Source organism: Plecotus auritus (assembly GCF_963455305.1).
Source record: "Plecotus auritus genome assembly, chromosome: 11".
Taxonomy (NCBI): domain Eukaryota; kingdom Metazoa; phylum Chordata; class Mammalia; order Chiroptera; family Vespertilionidae; genus Plecotus; species Plecotus auritus.
The window spans coordinates 14,827,653-14,851,734 of NC_137777.1; the positions used below are offsets into that span (position 1 = coordinate 14,827,653).

Below are 24,082 nucleotides of genomic sequence, written 5' to 3' on the forward strand. Positions count from 1 at the left end.
TATTCCAAAAGTTTCACAAACATGTTAAACTATGGCTACAGCAAAGATGAGTGAAATCCAAGCCAGTTTTCGGATTGAAAGGCTGTCGCCCCACCTGAGGCAGTTAGATCCTTCGAGACCAAGGCCAGGATCTCAGCAGCAAGTTAGGCCTCTCCCTCCCCCCTCCCGGGAAGCGCAGGACAAATAGGGTGTCATACAACTTATGTCACCCGGCCACTTAGCAAAAATTCTACCTAACTTCAAAACTTGGACCGAGATTGCCTCCTACATTCAAATAAAAAAAGGCAGCGAAGGCACAGGGGAGAAAGCGGCTTAAGATGCCCCACTTTGTGACCCCGTAAACATTAGCCCATCATTAGATCCGAGTCCTAGATTCTGAGACTTGCTTTAATGGAGGCCTCCCTCAACCGCCTTGGAGTCTCTGTTTTACATCAGTAAAGGAACTTTTCCTGCTTGATCTCAGTTCCCTGAGAGCATGCGGCCCTGCAATTCAATATCCCAAACTGGCAGGGAACGGTGGAGGAGGAAAGAGAGGAATCCACGGCCAAGACAGCCTTCTTATGAAAGACAAAAAAAAAAAAAAATCATCATCCCTCCTCCGCCCATAGCAAACCCATCCCAGAAATTTACAGCGTGTTAAGGAAAGCAGCACCGCGAACTGCAAACGTCTAGGAGTTTTTCTTCTACTGTACGCTCGGTTTTCAGCTGTCAAATTACAACTCCGGAAAACACTATCATTAGAATAAAAAAGGAAACAAAAAAGCTCGCACCACAGGGAAGGGAGCAGCAGAGCAAAGGGAATCCGATCCACTTCCCCACCCCCGCCAGAATCCCTCCCAATCCCGGGCAGGCAAGCCTCACGGCAGGGGCTCAAATTTAATAATAATAACAGCAGTCATGGCGCTTCCTCCCCGCCCCCCACCGCGATGATCTGCCGGGAATCAGCGCCCCCCCCCCTCCCCGCACGCCTCCCAATCCCCCGGTTCCCCAGGCTGGGCAGGTCCAGACCACCCCCGGGACACAACTCCCGGTGGACCGGGCAAGCCCTGCCTACCGGGGCCCCTCCGCCCGCTTCCCCTCTTCCCTCTCTTTTTACCTCCACCATCCCCCATCCGCATTGTCTGTCTCAATTCAACTTTGACTAATATGGATTCCTCGGGCCTGGGCCCGGCGGTAATTACAGCCCCCCCGCCCCCCGGAGCCGGACCCTCCCCATCTCCGCCGAGTTCAACGCGGCTCCTCGGAGGGGGGAGGGGGGGCGGACAGCGCGCTTTCCCATCGACACCGCGCTGCCCCCGCAGCCTCGCGCCCCCGGACCAGAAGTTTGCCCCGGAAAGGGCCTAGCCGGGGGCAGTGAGGACACCACTACCAGCCCCCACCCCACCCCCACCCCCTCGCCAACCGGCCGGCGGGTAAACACTGGCGTCCGCCCCGGCGTGGCCCCGTGGGGGAGGGCAGGGCGGGGAGACGCCCCTCCCCCCGCCCGCCGGCCCCATTACCTGTCATTGAGCTGGTCCTCGGTGCCCGGCAGCGGATGAACCACGAAATGGATGGACGTCATGGTGCTTCCTTCTCGTCCTCCTCCCGAGGACGGCCCCCTCCTGCTCTCGCCCGCCCCCCCGAACCCACTTCCCCTCCCCAAAACCCACTGCCGCCGCCGCCTCCCAGTCCCCAAATGGACGGAAGCAAATGCGCAGGGGCCGCCGCTCGCTGCCGGGTGTGTGTCCGCGGCCCGGCGGTCCGGCGGGGCGGGCAGGAGGGCAGGTCTACTCGCCACCCGCTCCCCGGCGAAAGCGCGCAGGGCTGCGAGGCCGGCGGCAGTGGGGCGGCTGGGGAGGGAGGAGGGGCGGGCTGCGGGGACGGTGTGGTCCCGGCGGCGGACGGGATCCGGACTGGGGAGGTGGGGAAGGGGATGAGCCCGCACCGCGCGTCACTGGCGAGAAGCCGCCGCCGCCGCCAGCGCCGCCGCCGCCATCTTCACTTCTGCCCCAGTTTCTCCGCCTCGCAGGCTCGGCTCCCGAGCGGCGGGGGAGGGGCAAACGGGGGGAGGAGGAGGGAGGAGACCGGCGGGCGGGGGGTCCGACTGCGAGGGGCGGGGCTCCGGGAAACGGGCGGTAAGGCCCTTTCGATTGGGCGGCTCAACGTCGTCGGGCCACGGCGCTGTAAGGCGCGCGCGGATTGGTCCGTTCGGCCCCGAGCCCTGCCCCCGGTGGGGGTGGGCCCGCCCGGGTGAGTGTCCCGGGAGCACGTGTTAGGGAATGAGCGGCGGAGGGGCGCGTCCGCCCGCGCGGGGAGCGAGTCCGGCCGGTGTGCGACCGTCTCCGGGGAGGTGGCAGGGAGAGGGGCTCCTGCATCCTCCTTGATTTCCGGGGGACTGCCCTCGTTATTTTGCAAACCCTCGGGGGGGGGGGGGGGGGAACGTTGTTTCTCGTCCTTCCTCCGCAGTTATATTTAAAGTGGAAGTGTAAAATCAGTGAAGGGGCAGGAAATGCACAGCCTTTTATTGGCGAAGGTAAGTTATGTAAGAACCTTCCCACAAGGTCCTATGGTAGGATCCTAGAGCCAACTTCTTGTATCGCCTTAGTTTGCCCAATTACCCCTCCACCACCACCATCATCCTGTGGCCGCACAAAGAAAAAAATGGAAATTTCCACTAACTTCAATTTAAATAGTTCATGATTTTCTTACGACTTTCAAATGAAAGATGATCTATCCTACAAAGGCGTTCTCCAACTTAACGCAAATTCGTGAATGGATCTAGTTGCTTTTTTCTAGGGAGCCAGTTCATAGCTTCCCTTCAAAGGCTTCTATGACCCCTTCAAAAAAAAAAATCAAGTACCTATTTCAAAGCAAAAGTGAAAACCTGAAGCCAAGCCGCTTCTCCAGTCTGTGGATGTTCCTTAAAAGCAGGGGTCCTGTGAAAAGTTCTTAATGTTAAATAACAATTTTTCTCTGGCAATGCATTCACACACACACACACTTAGAGACTTCTTTTGAGCAAAATACATGAAAGTTTATTTGTAAATCAGGATAGATAATGGAACACTTTTTGTAGGTCACCAGCTACAAAATTGGCACAGATTCGTGTTGACTAAAAGTAAATTCAAGACCGGTTATTTATTAGATGTCCCTGTGAGCCCTGGGGAAGCAGGGTGGACCAATGGACACCGCTAGTTTTAGACCCAGACAGACCTAGATTTGTGTCCCCTTGCTGTTATTTAGGTATGTGACGTTGATTACATTATTTAACCTAACAAAGCATCTTTTTCTCATTTGTAAAATATTCTAAGGAATAGATCTACATAGGTTGTGGTGAGGTCTAAGTAAAATAACTTATGTCAAGCACATAGGGCACTCCATGACACTTAGTAGGTTCTGCAAATAGAAACTTTTATTTGCCAAGGGCTCACTATGGGCTCACACTTACTAGAGGCCTGGTACACAACATTCATGCACTGGGGTGGGGGGATCCCTCAGCCCTGCCTGTGCCCTCTCACAGTCTAGGGCCCCTCGGGGGAAGTCCGACTGCTGGCGGAACATCCCCCAAGAGGTCCTTAGCACTGTGGCAGAGGCAGGAGAGGCTCACGCCACTGCTGCTGTGCTCACCAGTGGTTAGCACCGCTTCTGGCTGAGCAGCGTTCCCCCTGTGGGAGCACACTGACCACCAGGGGGCAGCTCCTGCATTGAGCATCTGACCCCTCGTGGTCGGTGCTCATCATAGCGACCAGTCGTTTGCTGGTCGTTCACTGTTTGTCCATCTGCTGTTCAGCCAATTTGTATATTAGGGTTTTATTATATAGGACTAGAGGCCTGGTGCACGAAATTCGTGCACTCAAGGAGGGGGGGTCCCTCAGCCCAGCCTATGCCCACTTGTAATCCGGGAGCCCTCGGGGGATGTCCTGCATTGAGTGTTTGCCCCCTGGTGGTCAGTGCATGTCATAGCGACCAGTCGTTCTGCTGTGGGGTTAAAACCAGCTCTCCGACATCCCCCGAGGGGTCCCAGATTGCGAGAGGGTGCAGGCCAGGCAAAGGGACCCCACCGGTGCACAATTGGGACTGGGGAGGGCTGTGGGAGGTTGGCCAGCTGAGGAGGGACTGCGGCAGGGCGTGTCCAGCCCATCTTGCTCAGTCCCGATAGGCCAGACCCCAGCAGCAAGCTGACCTACCGGTTGGAGCATCTACCCCCTGGTGGTCAGTGCACATCATAGCGAGCAGTTGAGCGGCCTTAGCATATCATTAGCATATTGCTCTTTGATTGGTTGAACAGCCAACTGGATGACCGGACACTTAGCATATCAGGCTTTTATTATATAGGATTATATGTCTTTTAATACTCAGACCCCACTATGGGGAATATGTCATTATCCCCATTATACACTGAGGTTCAAACACCTTAGGTAACTATTGAAGCTGAGGCTGAAACCCAGGTCAGCTAACTTTGATTCATTTCCACTGTACCACCCGCAGATAATTTAGAAAGAACAGAATATTCAAAGCCAATAGGAAAAAAAAAATGTGATATGATAAATGCAATAAGAATGCTATGAAGTTAAAGAAGTGATTTCAGTCAAGAAAATTAAGAAAATTCACTTAAGCTGAGCTCTCAAGAAGATTCTGGGCAAATGGAACGTCTAGCCTAACCCTAGTCATTTTAGATTTGCCCCCTAACTAACCCCACACCATACCCGGACTTTGCCTCATGAGTCTTTCTTCCAAATCTACCTTCATCTTTTCTTTGGGTTCTGCCCTGCTTCCAACTGGACTTATCCCCGCCCACTTTCCTAGCACTGAGACTTTCTGGCCTGGTTGAGGCTGGCCTCCTGAGTCTAGGCAGCCCGTTCAAACTGCCCACTTGGCCTTTGACTGACAACCACCCTGACGTAGCAACCTTTTTGTCCCAGAATGGCATGTTAAGGAGAATTTCAGTCTCCCAGGGCCACAATACTTTGGTGGGTCACACTTCGAACAAGGAAAAGTAAGAATAAAGGTGCAGAGTTGTGCAAGCCCGTTGCATGGATGAATGAGGAAAGAATACTAATAGGGAATGGAGGTAAGCAGGGTTCAAGCAGAAGCTTTTGGAAAAGTCAAAATGCAATACAAGCCTAGAAAAGGAGGAGGGGCTTTTCCCCTAATAATTAGGACTTTTTCTCCCTTTGAAGACAACTAGACAAGTTAGCCAAATATTTCTGTAGACCTGCTTAATGGTACAAGAGAGTTAACAAAATAATGATGAATTACCACACAAGGATCCAAGGGATGAATAAGACCCAAAGAAGTGAGTTTTGTGTTTGCAGCCCCTTTTTCCTCTGGGATGCATGCCAATTCCAGAAAGACAGAGTGAGAAGCCAAGAGGCTGAGCAGTTCTGACAAGCACTCAGGGCTAAAACAACAGGGATTGATGTCCAGGGTCCCCCAGTGCAGTGGCGAGTGCTAATGGACCCCTCTTACTTTGTGTTGAGCCCTGGAGAGCTATACCTCTGAAATAAGCCATGTCTTAGATTTGGTTTCCAAAAAAACAGACCTTAAGACAAGGATTTAGTTTATTTAGGAAGTGATTGCAGAAAGCACTAGACGGGAATGAAGAAATGAGAACGGAAGGGGAAAAAAACAAGATGAGCTGATGAATGTTTTACCACTGTGGGCAACTGGAATTCAGTCCCACTGGGACCACCGAGGGACTGTGTGGCACACACATCAGAATTATCCCACTGAGGGGTAGGGCACAGTAGGTATTTATCCATCAGCTTCATCCCTTATTAGTTGAGGACTGATCATGGGTTGTTAACTCCCTGACGGCAAGCTCCCCCCCTTCCCAACCCTGAGGTCAAAGCACACTACTAAAGAACAGCCTCAACAATGAAAGAAAAATAAAGATGTTCCAGAAAGAAAAAGAAATATGAGAAACTTTTATTAGTCAAAACCACACTAGAGGGTATCATTCAACCAAAAGGAAAATCATTCCCCAATACAGGTCCAAAGAGGCCTAAAGGAATATGGAAGAATGAAAAGGGGAATTAGAAGAATGTAGGTATATGATGGCTGTCTGAATAAAACAACAGAACCTAAAAATCCAAAACCTGTGACTTCCAGATGCTGGCAAAGATGCAGAGCAATAAAAACTCTCATACCTTGCTGGTGGGAATACTAAATGGCACAGCCACTTTAGAAGACAGTGTGGTGGTGTGGTGGTTTCTTACCAAATTGAACATACATTTAACACATGACCCAACAATCACACTCTTTGGTATTTATCCGAAGAATTTAAAGATATATTCATACAAACACCTGCACACGGACGCTTAAAGCAGATTTATTCATAATTGTCCAAACTTGGAAGCAACAAAGATGTCCTTCCGTAGGTGAATGTATGATAAATAAACTATTTATACTATTCCAGACAATGGAATATTATTCACACTAAAAAAGTAAGCTATCAAGCATGAAAAGATATGGAGGAACTTCAAAGGCATATAACTAAATGAAGTAAGCCAATCTGAAAGGTTATATAATCAGATTTCAACTATATGACATTCTGAAAAAGGCAAAACTATGAAGACAGTGAAAATTTCAGTGTTTGCCACAGGTTAATGAATAGAGGGATGAATAGCAGAGCACAGATGGTTTTTAGGGCAGTAAAACTACTCGGAATGATACTATAATGGTGGATACACATCATTATACATTTGTCCAAACCCATATAATGTACAACACCAAGTTACAACCCTAATGTAAACTATGGACTCTGGATGCTAATGATATTTCAATGTACGTTCATCAGTTGTAACAAGTGGACCACTCTGGTGGAGGGTGTTGATGATTGGCAAGGCTATGCATGTGTGGAGGCAGGAATATATGGGAAATTGCTGTACCTTCTCAATTTTTCTGTGGACCTAAAACTGCTCTAAAATATGAAGTCTACTTTAAAATTTTCAAATAAATATTAGCAAAGCAAATTCAAAAGGATAGTAGACTATAAACAAGTTCAATGATTTGACATAAAAAAATCAGCAAAGTTCTAGCCGGTTTGGCTCAGTGAATAGAGTGTTAGCCCACAGACTGAAGAGTCCTGGGTTCGACTCCAGTCAAGGGCACGTATCTAGGTTGCAGGCTTGATCCCTGGCCCTGGTCAAGGCACGTGCAGGAGGCAACCAATGGATATGTCTCTCTTACATTGATGTTTTGCTCTCTCTGTCTCTCCTCCTCCCTTCTACTCTCTCTAAAAAATCTATGGAAAAATATCCTTGGGTGAGGATTAACAAAAATAAAAATAGCCCTAGCTAGTTTTGCTCAGTGGATAGTGTCTGCCTGTGGACTGAAGGATCCCAAGTTCGATTCCAGTCAAGGGCACATGCCCAGTTGTGGGCTTTATTCCCAGTGTGGGGCATGCAGGAGGCAGCCGATCAGTGATTCTCTCTCATCATTGATGTTTCTATCTCTCTCTCCCTCTCCCTTCCTCTTTGAAATAAATAAAAATATATTTTAAATAAATAAATAAAAATAAGAAAATCAGCAAATGTAATTCACCATATAAACATAATAAAAGAGAAAAATTATTAAGAAAAGGGTGTTATAAAACGTTATAACCATTCATAAAGAAAATTTCTTAGCAAACAATGAATAGGAAACTTCTTTAATTTGAAAAGGGTATTTCTAAAAACCTTACAGGAAACATCTTTTGTAAAGGTGAAATGTTAAAAGCTTTGCCCCTAAGATTGGAAACAGAATGTCTATTCTCACCATTCCTTTTTAACATTGCAGTAGGGTCCCAGGTAGTGCAATGAGACAAGAAAAAAAAAATTTAAGTACCGAAATTAATTTTCCCAAGGCAGCTGCCAAAGTTAGCAGAGGGACAAATTGTGGTAATCGATGGTTGAAAGCACTTTCAGGGCACCTGGGAGCCAGAGTGGCCAGGCAGGTACTGCTGGGCTGGAAAAGGGTGGCCATGAACTGTGAGGCCATTAACATTTCTGGCAATTTCTACCGAATTAAGTGGAGATACCAGCCTTGGCCTTCTTCCACAAGCACGTAGACATCAACTCATTCCTGTCACTTCTGGATCCCCAGGCACATCTTCAGACAGACTATACAATGCGTGCTGCCCCACAAGATTAAGCATGGCCAGGCCACGTTAGAGCATCTCGAGGTGTTTGACAAGAAAAAGCAGCTGACCATTTCTGCTCAGGTTTCTGTGTCTGAAGCCCACACAAAGGTTTGCCTACCTGAGGCACCTGATTTATGAGGTTGACTGAAAGTAGCAGGTGGTGACAGCCACCCTGGAGAAGAAGAGGCAGGAAGAGGCCAAGATTCACTACTGGAGGAAGCAGCTCAAACAAGCCAAGAAAAACAAATGAATAAATAAACCAACAAATAAACAGAGGTGCTCAAGACTCATAGACTCCTAATTTAAACCCAATAAAAACTGTTTACACCTCAAAATATATATATATATATATAAATTTTAGAAAGTAAAATATAAAATACCATTATTTCCACAGGACATATTTTAATATATAAAAGTTACCATTACTAAGCAACTTTAGCAAAATAGCAGAAATAAGTATAATGTCCAACAAAAAATCTATTGTTTTTATATATAAAAAAAATTAGAAAATACAATGTTTAAAACAACTTTTAAATAATATAAAAACAATAAAATAGCTAATATCTAAGAACAAATTCAATGAAAGATGTGGAAAACCTCTACACAGAGGACTTCAAAACATTTTTGAGAGAAATCAAAGATGGTCTGAATAAATAAAGAGGTGTACCATGTTCATGGGCTAGTATGCCTAAAACTGTGAAGTCGCCTAATCTATTTAAAAGATCTACAGGTTTAGTGCAATCTCAAAATCAGTTCCAACACTTCTCTTCCACTCCAGTGAAACTTCACAAGTTGGTTTTTAATCTTATATAGACATGTAAGGAGAAACAGAGAGATCAATGAGATAAAATAAAGACCTCAGACACAGACCAGAGGTTAATGAATACAGGACTATGACAACATAGGCACTGCGAGGCAGTTTAGAAAAGAAAGTGATTGCAATAAATTGTGCTGGGATGACTGGATATAATTATTTTTTAAAATTTACCTTAACCCCTACGTGCATCATACACGAAGATCCAGGTGGACTATAGATCTAAATGTAAAAGGCTAATAATAAAATCTCTAAGAAGATATTATAGAAGGATAGCTGTATGACATTAGAATAGAGAAAACTTCCTAAACTGGGCACAAAAGCTCTAATCATAAATAAAGAGGATCATTATGTTAGATTATTTCATACGTAAGAATTTCTTTTCATCAAAAAGACAACATTAAGAGTTGGGGGCGGGGGGGGTGGTGGGGGGAATGAACCACTGAATGGAAGAAGATATTTGCAATACACATTACTGGCAAAGGGCTCACATCCAGAATGTATTTTTAAATTCTTAGAAATTACACATTTAAAAAAAGAAAAGAATTTTTTTAATAGGCAAAAGACTAGAATAGACACTCCACCAAAGAAATACATAAATGACTAATAAACATATGAAAAGGTGCTTAACCTCATTCTCATCAGGAAAAAGCAAATTAAAACCCCAGTGAGATATTACTGCACACCCTCCAGGATGGCTGTCATCAAACAGACTGACCATTAAAAGTGTTAGTGACGGTGTGGAATAAGGACTCATATTGGTTTAAGGTGGTGAGAGCTTAAACCAATACAGTCACTTTGGGAAACAGTTTTTCACTTTCTATATATGTCCAAATATTCGACTCCAAGGTATATACCAAACAGATGTGCATAAACGCACCAGAGATAAGGCAAAGAATGTTCATAGCAGCACTATTTATAAAAGCCCCAAATTGTAAGCAATTCAAAGGCCATCAAAAATAGAATGTCATGATATATATTTAGAAATAGCACAAGGGGACCTTCTTGATACTTTCTTCCAAGTATCAAGAAAGTCAATTTCAACTACTTGATACTGACAGTGTCCTATTTCCTGACCTGGGTGTTGGTTATAAGGTGTTCATTCTTTGATAATTCATTTAGCTATGCATGTTTATTTTGTGTTTTTCTGTATACGTGCTAAATTGCACTATAGAAAAAGATTTTTTAAAGAAAAGTGGTTCTACCTCACACCATATAGAAAAAATAAACTTTTAAAGATTTTTTTTAAGTGGCTCTACCTCACTCCATATAGACCCATCAAAATGGATCATAATCCTAAATGTAAGAACAAAAGCTTCAGAACTCTTAGAAGATAGAAGCAAGTCTTTGTGACCTCAGAGAAGACAATAGTTTCTTAGATACAAAATAACACAAACAACTGAAAAAATAGATTGGACTTCATAAAAACTTAACATTTTTGTGCTTCAAAGGACAAGATCAAGAAAGTAGAAAGGCAACCCATGGAATGGGAGACAATATTTACAAGACATATATCTGACATGGAACTAGCATCTAGAATATATTTAAAACACTCTTAAACTCAACAATAAAAAGGCAAATAATCAAATTTAGAAATGGGCAAAGGGGAAGGAAGAAGGTGAGGATGAAGTTTATGAAAGAAAATGAATAAGAATGGGTAAAGCACTGGTTTGTGAAGCTATAGTAATGCTAAGAGCATATACTCCTGACTGCTCCATCAAAGACTGCTCGCTGTTGTTCAATAGCTCTTGCACTGAATGGTCTCGGGTTCAATTCTCAATCAAGGGCATGTACCTGGGTTGCAGGTTCCATCCCTAGCCCCATTTTGGGTGCCTGTGGGAGGCAACCAATTGATACGTTTCTCTCACATGGATGTTTCTCTCTCTCTCTCCCCTCCCTTCCACTTTCTCTAAAAAAGAAAAAGAAAAATCAATGGAAAAAATATCCTTGGGTGAATATTAACAACAACAACAAAAGAGTGCTGTCTAGGAAATGAAAGAAAATATTTTGAAGGTAAAAAATTAAAGCTCATATTAGAAAAAAAAAAAAAAGACTATCAGAGATCATTGAGTTGTAATAAATGAAGTCAAGCCTCCAGACCCAGATAACACCATACTGACAAATAAACATTTTAAAATCTTTGGGAGTGGGGTGGGGGGAATGGACAGAGGATTTGAATGACATTTCTCCAAAGAATATATACAAATAAGCACGTGGAAAGATGCTTAACATCATTAACCATCAGAAAAATGCAATCGTGCCTACAATGAGATATTACTTCTCATCTAGTAGGATGGTGAAAATAAAAAGGATGGACAATCACAAATGTTTGAGAGGATGTGGAGATTGAAACCCTCATACGTTGTTGATGAGACTGTCAAATGGAGTAGCCACTTTGGAAAACAGTTCGTCAGTTTTAACAATTCCTCAAAACGTCAGACATAGACTTAAACTGTAAGACCACTTTTAGGCATAGCCCCAGGAAAACTGAAAACTATGTCCACACAAAAACTTGTACATAAATGTCCAAAGCAGCATTATTCATGATAGAGAAATAGTGGAAATAACCCAAATGTCTACCAACCAATAAATGGATAAATTAAAGGTGGCATATCCATCAGTGGAATACTACTTGTCATAAAAAAGAATGAAGTACTGATACATGCTACAGCATGAACAAACCTTGAAACATTATGCTAAGTGAAAGAAGCCAGACATGAAAGGTCAAATGTTGCATGTTTCCATTTATAGGATGTGTCCAGAATAGATAAGTCCATAGACAGAAAGTAGATTAGTAGTTGCCAGGAACTAGGGTGAAGAGGAAATGGGCAGTGACTGCTAATAGGCATGAGATTTATTGATGGGGGTAATGAGCATGTTCTGGAATTAGGTAGTGGTGATGGTTGCACAAGTCTGTGAATACCAGTATACTAAAAACCACGGAAGTATACCTTGAAAAGGGTCAGTTTATGATATGTAATTATATCTTAACTAGAGGCCCGTGTGTGTGTCCCTCAGCCCAGCCTGCACCCTCTCCAATCTGTGACTCCTCAAGGGATGATCGACTGCCCATTTAGGTCCGATCAGTTGGACATCCCTCTCATAATCCAGGACTGCTGGCTCCCAACTGCTCGCCTGCCTGCCTTTCTGATTGCCCCTAACCGCTTCTGCCTGCCAGCCTGATTGACGTCAAACTGCTCCCCTGCTGGCCCGATTACCCCTAACTGCCTTCCCCTGCAGGCCTGGTCTCCCCCAACTGCCCTCCCTGCAGGCCTGGTCCCCCCCAACTGCCTTCCCCTGCAGGCCTGGTCCCTCCCAACTGCCCTCCCTTGCAGGCCTGGGTGCCCCCCAACTGCCCTCCCTTGAAGACCTGGTCCCTCCCAACTGCCCTCCCCTGCTGGCCTGATCGCCCACAACTGTCCTCCCCTGCCGGCCATCTTGTGGTGGCCATCTTGTGTCCACCTGAGGGCAGCCATCTTTGATCACATGGGGGCAACCACCTTGTGTGTTGGAGTGATGGTCAATTTGCATATTACTCTTTTATTAGATAGGATACATTTGTTATATGAAAAAAAGAAAGAAAAGTGATTGTATGACTTTATACTCCCACTAGCAGTACAGTGAGTTCAGGTTGAGATATGCAATTTTTAATTAATGAAGTTAGCTTATACCTTTCCATTGAATTTTTTTAAATGTATTTTTTTTATTGATTTCAGAGAAGAAGGGAGAGGGAGAGAGAGATAGAAACATCAATGATGAGGGAGAATTATTGATCAGCTGCCTCCTGCACACCCCCTACTGGTCATATCATCCAGTGCCCTCATTTCACAGAAAAGTCTGAGGCTCAGAGAGGTTACACTGCCTAGTGACACATGGCTTGTAACACACTATCACAAACGTACAAGCATCTCAAGTTTGGGAGCCTAAGGGGACCCTAGAAACTCTCAAGGTCAATCCATGTAAGACCTTTCAGCTTAAGATGCCCCTCAGGTATAGGGAAGCCCTCCAACATGCATTCCACACTGATCATTGCTGTTTGCCACATGCTAGGCATTGTATCATGTACTGGGAGCCTGGCAGTGATCAACGATGAGAGAGTATCATGGATCGGCTGCCTGCTGCATGCCCCCCATTGGGGATCGAGCTCGCAACCTGGGCATGTGCCCTGACCGGGAATGGAACCGTGACCTCCTGGTTCATAGGTTGATGTTCAACCACTGAGCCACACCAGCCAGACTGGAATCTGTATTTTTTTTAATATATATATATTTTTTATTGATTTCAGAGAGGAAGGGAGAGGGAGAGAGAAATAGAAACATCAATGATGAGAGAGAATCATTGATTGGCTGCCTCCTGCACGCCCCCCACTGGGGATCGAGCTCGCAACCTGGGCATGTGCCCTGACCAGGAATCGAACCGTTGACATCTTGGTTCCTGGGTCAATGCTCAACCACTGAGCCACACTTGGCTGGGCAAGGAATCTGTATTTTTAATGCTTCCCTAAGGCAACTATGGTGAGCAGTCAGGTTTGGGAACCATAACCCCACAACTTGGCTTTTAGAGCTAAGATAAGCAAGACCCAGAAAGACTCACTCAATCCCACAACTAGATAAAATATGTTAGATAGCTGTGTGTGCACACATGTGCACACGTGTGTGCGCGCACGCCAAAACCCTGGATAGAACCAGGAAGGCAAAGCATTTATTCATTCATCGAACAAATATTGAACACCTACCCAGTGCAGTATGCTAGCAACAAGGGATACAGCGAACATAAGACAATATCTTTCTTACTTTCATGCGGCTTATATTTGGTGGGAGTGGGGGTGGGAGCAGGGAGAAAGCCAGGAAAGAAAGAAACAAAGTAATTTAAACTCCAATAGTGGGAAGTATTACAAAGTGAGGCCAAACGGGTACCAAGTCAGTGGAAGATAATCCCTTAGGTTGAGCCATATAAAATTGTCAGTATTTGACCATTTTCGGTCTACAGAAACAACAGTATCATGTGGTTCAGCTTTACAAATAGGAGTTAGAGAGAGGTTGAGTCCTCTCTCCCCAGGGAAAATAGTCTCACAAGAGGGGGCTGATTTGAACATGAGAATGACAGATGCAAGCCGAGAGGAAGGGTTTCAGCAGAACAGAGTCTCTGCAGAGGAACTGTGGCAGAGAAGCTGGACAGAGGGGCCATTCACTCCAGATATGTATGGAATGCACTGTAAGAGCCTCACAGCCATATATGTGAAATGCACAGTCACCATTCTTAACAAAGTTATTTACACTTCAATTAAAGAGCCAGTCACGCTGGCTGGTGTGGCTCAGTTGGTTGGAGCATTATATCAAGCACCAGAAGGTCCGGGTTCAATTCCCGGTCAGGGCACATGTCTAGGTTGCAGGTTCCATCCCTCGTTGGGGCTTGTACAGGAAGCAACTGATCCATGTTCTCTCTCACATTGATATTTCTCTCTCTCTCACACATCGATGTTTCTCTCTCTCCCGCTCTCTCTTCCCCTCTCTCTAAAATCAATAAGCATATCCTCAGGTGAGGATTAAAAAACATTATAGTCAAGAAAAACCATGAATAATAAAAAATCAAATACTTCCACACAAAGATTCATGCTAGACTATTGCTGCAAACATCCTGCCAAAACTTGCCCGTTTTGAGTCTGCAATCCAAATGCCTCTCTCCCTATAACGTTAGCCATCCTCTCCTCAGTCAGGTGACCTTGCTTTCTCCCCAGAACCTCCATAATTCACTCTCCATCCACTGTACACCAGTTATTTACCAGCTTCACCCCCTTCTTCACTCAGTTCACTTCCTTAGGGAGAGGACTCTGCCCTGTTCACCCTGGTTTCTCTGCCCGTGCATAAATAACTGTCACCGGTTCCAGATCAATAGATAGAAAATGAATGAATCAATGATGACTCTCCGAATTTTGCTTTGCATTTAAGGTTATGTGAGGCTGTAATAAACTGTTCCAAGTAACTGGTTTAGGAATTAAAGTACAGGTTAGTTCCTGGGTGAGCCACCTGCCGAAGGAAGATTCCTGTCCCCTGGGTACCTTTAAGCTCCAGCTCACAGAGATAAGCCTTTCAATATGAGAGGTCAGCCCATGTTTGCTCAACATGATTAAACTCCATAACAGTGTCAGTCCCCCAGGCGAGGTCTGGCCTGCCCCATGGCCCAGACCGCCACCCCCCCAACCCCCGCCAATAGCTCTGTGTTCTGTGGAAATGGTGCCACTGCTTGCCACATTTCCCACGTTGCCCTATGTGTACTTGGAAGTCCTTAGGTTTCCTCCCATCTATCTTTTCTGCAGAGGAAATAGCCCCTTCAGCTTTTGCTCAGGGGCTCAAATTTCCAGCCACTGAAGCATATTGGACGCCACGTAGCCACGTCTATAGGACTCAGGAGCTGGCTGTTCCAGTGTGTGCATGATGCAGGCCTTTTGCTCATTTTCTTCTCTGCTTCTGCTATTCCTGTGTGAGGAAATGTTACTGCTCCGTAACATTTCCCTCCGTGTCTGGGAAGAATACGAATAAGAATACACACACAAACTTATTTTAGCTTCTTAACAGTCCTGCCCAATAGATTTCATGGTTCTCTTTCTTCATCTAAGCAATGATAAATGACTTGTTTGCCATCACACAGCCAGAAAGTACATCAGTTGGGTATTGAGCCCAGCCTCTGATTCTCTGTCCAGAGTTGTTACTGTTAAACCCATCAGAGAATGCTAATTTCCCACTTTGCTCTCTATTAGAAGTCACGGGCAAAGCTGGATGGGAGAGTGGTTTCCAGACATGATGATTAGAAGTAATTCACAGATTTAAATCTGTGGGCCCACTGGCTCGGACATTCCACCTTGGCAGCCAGGCTGTGGCATTCACCTTTGAGTGGTCCACAGCTTCAACATATGGCCCTGCCCCCAAAAATATACTCTTCCTCCCTCCCTCCCTCCCTCCCTCCCTCCCTCCCTCCCTTCCTTCCTTCCTTCCTTCCTTCCTTCCTTCCTTCCTTCCTTCCTTCCTTCCTTTTTTCCTCCCTCCCTCCTTTCTTTCTTTTCTTTTCTTTTCTTTCTTTCTTTCTTTCTCTTTCTTTCTTTCTTTCTTTCTTTCTTTCTTTCTTTCTTTCTTTCCTTCTCTCAAAATTCTTATAAGACTTTTTATGAGCCAAACTGATGACCTATGCGGGGGAGCAAGATATCAAAAGCTCTGAGGATACACTTTATGAGAAGTGTATATTTTCAAATGTATTGCCCCTCCTAGGGGTAATCGTGTCTCTCCCATTGAATTCTGTCCACTGAGTCATGGTGTGTGAATCACCCAAACAAGCAAACTAAAGTCAATGTCTACTTGTGCTTTACAACCTTCAAGTATTCCATAACCCTCTGAGCTACATGTGGGAGGAAAATACAATATTAAAACCTCCACTTTACAGATGAGAAGACTAAGGGTCGGAGTGCACCTCTGAGCAACTTTTCAAGATCACACTATTGGAGGCTTAGAAAGGGAAGTATCTTCTGGCTCCAAATCTTATGGACAGATTGGTTATGAACAATATCTATATATATAAAAGCCTAATATGCAAATTGTCCCTGTGGGAGTTCGACCAGGAGACCAATCGCTTGCTATGACATGTGCTGCCCACCAGCGGGTGGCACAGAACGAAGGGAGGCCCCAGCCGGCAGCTGGAAGGAAGGCCCCGATTGGCCCTGATGGTTGGCCAGGCCTAGGGACCCTACCTGTGCACGAATTTCGTGCACCAGGCCTCTAGTTTATCTATAATGATACTAATTAACATGTACATTGCACTTTGAAGTTTTACATGGCTTTTTCACATATAGTTCACTTAATCTTCAACAACCCCTGAAGGTTGATACTGTTATTAATTATCCCAATATTGTTTTAAAATTCTTAGCCATATTATCACTCTACCCTTTCACCTTTGACTAGTAAGTGCAACTCTCAAGAACATTCAATTATTCACTCAAAAGATGTGGTTGAGCATCTATGTGATGGACCCAGCACTTGTTACAATGGTCAGACTAGAATTCTGCGTTGCTGCTCTCTGGATACACCGTTACCAGAACTGGGGCATGGCATTTGTGATTAGCAGAGAAGTGACGGAGGCAGAGAGACCTGCCTGATGCTTTGTCATCAGAAATGGGGTGACCACTTTTACAGAAGGGAAGTGACCAACCACAGGGCAAAAAAGGCAGCCTCACAAATGGCATCAGATGATTTAATTAGTGTCTACTTCCACAGAAAATAGATTTTATATGTGCGGCCTAAAAGGGAACATTAGCCTAGCCTTGGCTTATGAGCCCCGTCCATACACAAAGATACCAATCATCATGAGTGATGTCCTTGTAAAGTGCTGAGAATAATATTACAGGTCATGGTTATTGAACTGATACGCGATTAAAGGTTGGCTATGGAGCCCTCCTATGACCGGGTTCAAGTGCTCACGGCCCCATGCAGAGGGAAATCAGTAGTGCAGTATTTCAACGAGTAAGAGGGAACGCAGAACAGCCACACACTCATTTCTTCACTTCTTCCTTCCCCTCTTTTCCTGTCTTTTCCCTACAGCTACCCTATGAAGAAAGGTCAGAGATTGAACAGAGACAACAAGAGACTAAATTGAAAAGGCTGTACTGACCTAGGTGGCCTGGGGAGACTGGATTCCACTGGGGAAATGACAGGGTGGGTGGAGTTCTCAATTTGCCTTAATATTTTATTTTAATCCATATGAGGGCCACTCACCACTGATCCTATTGCTCATGGCCACTCGGACTGCCACCAAGATGCTGAACCATTTGCCAGGAGGAGAAATGGCTTGATTCTTGTCACCTTCCAATGAGAACCTTAGCTGGGAGGGGCAGGTGGGGACTAGGGGAAGCATTCACACCCCCTGAAGACACCCTTCAAAACGGGTGCCTTCCCAGCGATCATTTAGGGACTATTCTGACATGAAAGCAAGACTGTGAAAAGTGGAAAGAAGGCTGACGAAGAGCGCCCATGCCCTGCGTGTTTGCCCTGTACCCACATCAGCCCACAGGCCGTCCAGCCGATGGCGCAGGTCCCCCTGCGCTGGCCAGTCTGCCTGCCTCTCCAGATCCACTCTCCACAGAGCTCTCACCCCAGGAGGCCAATCCCAGCTGACTGCACCAGTGGGGCTCCCTTGCCAAGGCCTCAATTTGTGCTAAACCAATGGCTGCCACTAGCAGGAGATTCCCCACCCCCCAGCTCCCTCTCTGCTGGGCCAGGGTTTCACAGGTCTTGCTAACTAAGGCTACAGCAGACTCCTACATCTATGGCTCTGCCCAGTTCCCAGTAACCACTCCCGCCCCTTTGCACTTTGGCCTGGGGGTGATAACCTGGGTGTTGCTTGACCCCCACGCCCCATGCTTCACTAACCCTTGTTGGTTTTTCGAAATAGCCCCTTCATTAAATGTTATTCAATGGCCTCTTTTGAGGGTGCCCCCTGATTTCAGGCAGGCCCCTAACCATTATACCATCCCAAAGCTTGCTCCACTTTCCACCCTTCACTGAGACCCTCCATCATTCCCCTCCTTCTCTCCTCTGTTCCTCACACTATAAATTCAAAGCTCCTAATCTTTTCCCCACCGGTTCCTTTAGTGCTCATCTGGGTTCATTTTAATTAAATTACATGAAAGTAATACACCCTAAGGCAGAGCTTCCTGACCTTAATTCCCCGCCCCGCCCCCACTTGGAGTGGGCATTCTGATGAGAAGTGGGCAAGGAGAACAGGGAACAGTGTGGCTGTAGGTCCTGGATTGAAAATGTACAGCTGTTTGTGTGTGTGTGTGTGTGTGTGTGTGTGTATGAGGCAGTGCATGGCCACAAGTTGATTAGGGAGAGAGAGATAGAAACATCAATGAGAGAGAATCATTGATTGGCTGCCTCCTGCATGCCCCCTACTGGGGATTGAGCCTGCAACTTGGGCATGTGCCCTTGACTAGAATTGAACCTGGGACCCTTCAGTCCGCAGGCCAGTGCTCTATTCATTGAGCCAAACCAGCCACAAGTTGATTTTTAAGGCTGTCGATTTCTCTCTGCAGCACAGGAAATTGAGGGCAGCCCTGTGCTCCAGGTCGTGGTGAATGGAGAAGTGGCCCCTGGTCACCTGAGGGTGGGCGCACACTGGGCTGGAGTCCTTCCTGGGCCATGGCCAAAAGCTGTGGATGTCCTGGACCTTGGAAGGTCTTGATCTTGGGGTCTCCACTGCTATAGCCTCCAAAATGCATGGATAGGCTATCAGGGGTCCTCAAACTTTTTAAACAGGGGGCCAGTTCACTGTCCCTTAGACCGTTGGAGGGCAGACTATAGTTTAAAAAAAAAACTATGAACAAATTCCTATGCGCACTGCTGGCCGGGGACAAGTCGGCTGCTAAGCAGGACAGGCAGCGGCACCCGGCGGGCCGGATAAATGTCCTCGGCGGGCCGCATGTGGCCCGTGGGCTGTAGTTTGAGGACCCCTGGAGATGGCGCTGGCCTGTTTGCTGGAAGCTGGCCCTTTGGGGCTGGCTCTTTATTTGGGTTGTTATCTTCTTGGGTCACCAGCTGGGACTGCCTTGTCCTACTCACCACTGCTTTCCTCCTGGAGTTGTGCTTGGGCTGTTTGGGGCCCGAAGGGACCAAGGAATGTTCTCAGCAATCCCAAGCACTGGAGGGCTAGAGATTGGAGGGAAAACTGCTGGTGCCAGGGGTCCTCCCGAGATACAGGCCTGGCATGTTCTCCCCAGGACAACTTTTGGGATACTGTCAGCTAGAGATTCTTCTCCCGAGGCGCCTTCTTCCTAGGTTTCGCTAAGGCAGGTGACGGCCTGTCTGCTCTCTCCCCGCTGACCACGCTTGGCATTTTCTTAGCTGATGACTTGTTGGGAGAAGAGAGAACCAGTTCTCCAGCAAACTTCCTTTGTACGGTTATAGCTAATGTGCAAGGAACAGAGGACAGGAAGGCACCGGGCCCACCAAGGATGCCGGGTCTGGATGTGTCTTCAGAATTATTCAAACCACTGGACTTGACTTTCTTCTTTGAAGAAAACGCCTCTCCTCACGAGCTGTGACTCAAGGAACTCACCTGATGACAGGTTGGAGGGCTGGAGTCTGGAGGTGGCAGGTCAGGTGAAGTCAGCCCCTCACCATCCTGCGGGGGAAGTTCATGTCTGGTTGCAGTCTCAGCAGCTGGGCAGGTAAGAGGCTCTTTTTTATAGTGAATTTCCTTCAAAATAAATGTAAAGCAACTCAAAGCAGCTTTGTGAACTAGGCCGTCCCATTCGTTTTAATGTGACCAACAAAAAAGGGGTTTCCCGCCCAACTCCTGGGAATCTCTAAAATGTGAATGAGATTTAACCTTAATAAGAGTCATTTCTATTAGTTTTTTTTTTTAATTCTAAATAGAATCTGCAAAAATTAGAATAAAAGGAAAAGACTTGGGGTCTTATCCCTGGAATCTATTCCCCGGGGTGGCTTCTTGTGCTGAATCTATAGTTACCTGTAGCTGGAATCCAAGATTTAGTCCAGATCCGGAGTAGGCTTTATTGTGTGAGAAGAATGCCAAGCCCCGTTTGGAACTCCTTCCATATGCCAGAGGCAGGAGCCTTTGGTCTGAAAAGGTTGAACGGAGAAAGAGAACAGATGGGCGTGTTGAGGAGGAACTGTGGGCTTCCGTTTCCAGAGCTACTGGGGGTTGGAGAATATAAAACCCTTCCCTTCACCAGCTCCTTTAAATGTTGGGAGAAACTCAGCAAACGTCCTTTTACATAGGCAGCCGAGCTCCTAAGGAAGCAAGAGAAATCCAAAGGTCCAAATGAAAAATGGAGCTGAGAGCCTTGTCTGGAGTGACAACCCTTGAAGGGTGTTGTCCTTGGGAAAGGTAAGAACTAGAAAATATCCCTCCATCAGCATGGGGAGACCACAAGGCAGCATGTCTGCTCAGCCCAGACTCTGGGGGGGGGGGGGGTAAAAAAGAGTCAGAGCTGATCATTTCTCGCCATGGTTTACCCTCACGTGATTCTGTGGCTCCAGCGTGTTCTACTAAGATTTGCACATCTCCAAGCACTTCCTAGGTGCTCAAGTAATATTAATGCCATTCCTCTTTGGGCCACCTAGAGATGATCATTAAGCTGAATCCAGACAGTGTATGAGCTTTATTGGACTCATAAGGTTTTTTTAAAAATGGATTTGCTGAATTAGATATCAAGAGATGTTACATATAATCCAAGTATCCAAAATCACTTTTAGAGATTTGAAGCTCTCCTCACCCACACTCTCATTTGTCAACAGCTGCGCCTTCGGATGCAATGCCCACCCCTAGTTGGTCCCTGTCTCCTCTCTTCCCCTTACTCTCACACGGCCACTCTCATTTTCTATGTCCTCTGCCTGGTCCCTGTCGGCACTGCACTTCGACGTTGCTCTAAGAATTTATTTCCTGTTCTGGCTGACAGCCTACAATAACTCCTCAACAACTCAATATTTATGGAAAAAGAGCCTTATTTAAGTGCACATAAGTCACAAAATGTCAAAAACTAAAATGCCCTACTATTGGTAATGTTTCCTTTTTAACGAGTTACCAAGGTTACACTACCAAATATTTGCAATTATTCCAAAATTTCTTTCTAGATACTCCTCCCTCTGCATCCTATTAGTGAAAAATTATCTCCTAATCACATCCTGCTTCAAACTACGTAACATCACAAGACAGCCTCCGAAATTATAATTGTTTCTCTATCCTTAATCTTCAGGAACTTCAATAATTCTCTAAAACAGATTGTAATAGGGAATTAACTTTTATATCTTTCGGTTATTGTTTGCTTGAACCATGAAGCAGAGTTCTTTTGAGGCTTTTGGTTCTGATATGTTTCAGAAAGTTTGTTAGTCGTTACTTTTAAATTTCTTATCACCTTTATAATTATAATTTCTTCATGCAATTATCTAGTTACAATGAAAAAAGACATGTAACTGCTGTCGGATTTTATACTGCTGGCCTATTTGCTTTGTGTTAGCCAGAGTCTGGCAGACTTTGCAGAACAAAATGAAACCTCGCCCTAAAACTTTTAACACAATAGTCAAAATACACTAGTTCTTTGCTGTGCCAAAAATCTCCACTCTAATGTTCTAATGCAACAGAGCTGTGGAAAAGAATATACACAACTTTTTCAAAAGGGATTCTGAAGTCATTAAAATTCACTTCTCACCAATGACTAGAGAGGAATATCTCAAGAAGAATTCCTCAAAAGCACCTGGAAAATTTTCAAGATCCTCTGTAGGGTATAAAGCAGTATTTAAAAAGTCACTGCATGTTATTTGAACTTATTATTATTATTATTTTAATATATTTTATTGATATTCTACAGAGAGGAAGAGACAGGGACAGAGAGCTAGAAACATCGATGAGAGAGAGACATCGATCAGCTGCCTCCCGCACGCCCCCCACCGGGGACGTGCCCGCAACCCAGGTACATGCCCTTGACCGGAATCGAACCCGGGACCCTTCAGTCCGCAGGCCGACGCTCTATCCACTGAGCCAAACCGGTTAGGGCTGAACTTATTTTTGAGTGGGCAGTATACCTACTCAATCCAGAAAACTGTATTTGCTGAGTTAGTGATGAAAAATTTCAAAGGCCTTTTTCTACTGCCCCTCAAAATTCTTGTGCTCTTTCATAATTTTTCATTTCTACCTTTCTCAGCTTCCTGTTATCTTTTCTTTTCTCAACTTTCTCCCCAGGAAAAGTATAGGGGTCCTCTCAGACCTTCTGGTTCTTTCTCATTTGTATGACAGTACCATACAATGACAAAACAGCGCATCGGTTATTCACTAAAATGTGTGTGTGTTGGGGAGAGGATGTCTTGCTATATTACAAAATACAGCTTTACTTTAGGCAACTACTTGTAATTAATATACCTTTTCGTTATTTATAAAATGGTCTATATTTTTGTTAAAGCGGCCTTTAAAAAATGGAAATAGAAGCGATGTAGCATGCCGCTGGTGGTGGGCCTAAGATTGGTAGCTGTGGTCACTAACAGGCACTCGATTGTTTGCTTGTACTCTGGTACTCTGGTTTGTCACTGGACTGGCCACTCCCTGTTGCTTCTGCCAGGTCTCCTTGCTCCCTTTCTCATGCCGGTCACCTGCCTCACCCGGAAAACATTTCAGTTTGCAGCCCCTGAGGCAGTAAAAACCTGAAAAGCTGAAGCCAGGAATGTGTCATCTCAGCACTTCAAGGGCCTCTGTGCAGTGGGGAGACTGCGGCAGGCCCCGCCCAACTTGGAAAATGAAAACGCATGGTATCCAATGCAGCCTTCTCACATTTACCACATAGGTAGCTGCCCAGGGAGAACCACAGACAGGTCAGCCCAGGAGGGAAGACCACCCCCACCCCACCCCACCCCAAGCAACAGGCACCATCCTGCAGAGGGCGTGCAGAGGCGGAGCATGGCACAAGCCCAGGAGAGCCCGCAGAGACAGAAACGTAAAACTTGAGGAAAGCAGTTGATGATTTACTACGTTACAGGTGAGGCAACAGGGCTGATCGTTCGTTAACAACAAAACGTGCTTAGAGCACAGAATCTTTTTAAACATGACATAGGTACCTTATACACTTTGTTTTAACTTAAAACACATAAACACCAGTCTTTAAATGTGGAGCTACGTTCTTTTCTGTTAGCGTGGATCCGTGGGATTCCGAGTTACCTTTCCTTTCCTGCAGAAGCCATACCCATAATGCATTGCCTTCAACGTCCAGGTGAGGTGCCACCGAAGTGGAGCAAACACAGAAGAGCCCCTGTGAAGGAAATCGAATGTATTTTTCTGCAAAATTTTCACAATCTTCTTTCCAATCTTCTACAATTGTGTTCACATCAAATTCAAAAGCAGCTTTTTTCTTTTATTATTATTATTTTTTTAGCCGCTCGTCTTGTTAAACCTTCTCAAAGTCCTAGTTTAGGCTTCACTAGTGTATTAGTTTTCCACTGCTGCTGTAACAGATTACCACAATCTTAGCTGCTTAAACCAACACCCATTTACCATCTCACTGGTCTGCAGGTCAGAAGTTCAGGGGGCTCCACGTAGGGTCCCACAAGGCTGCCTCCACCTTCCTGCTGCCTGTTAGGCTCCGTCCCTGAAACAGTTACATGAGATAGGTTCTC

At 45.6% G+C, this 24,082-nt stretch overlaps 1 protein-coding gene across 4 annotated transcripts in view; it reads right to left on the minus strand.

Annotated features, from left to right (window-relative positions):
* Positions 1-2,032, minus strand: part of UBR5 (ubiquitin protein ligase E3 component n-recognin 5) — a 132,886-nt gene extending 130,854 nt beyond the window's left edge. For 3 of the 4 annotated variants that reach the window (XM_080647017.1, XM_080647016.1, XM_080647015.1), the window contains exon 1: positions 1,500-2,032. In XM_080647017.1, coding sequence (XP_080503143.1) covers positions 1,500-1,561 — 62 coding nt within the window. In that variant the 5' untranslated portion in view covers positions 1,562-2,032. The remainder of the gene's footprint in view (positions 1-1,499) is intronic. The other variant, XM_080647018.1, reaches the window with a different exon arrangement.
* Between the last annotated feature and the right edge of the window lie 22,050 nt (positions 2,033-24,082).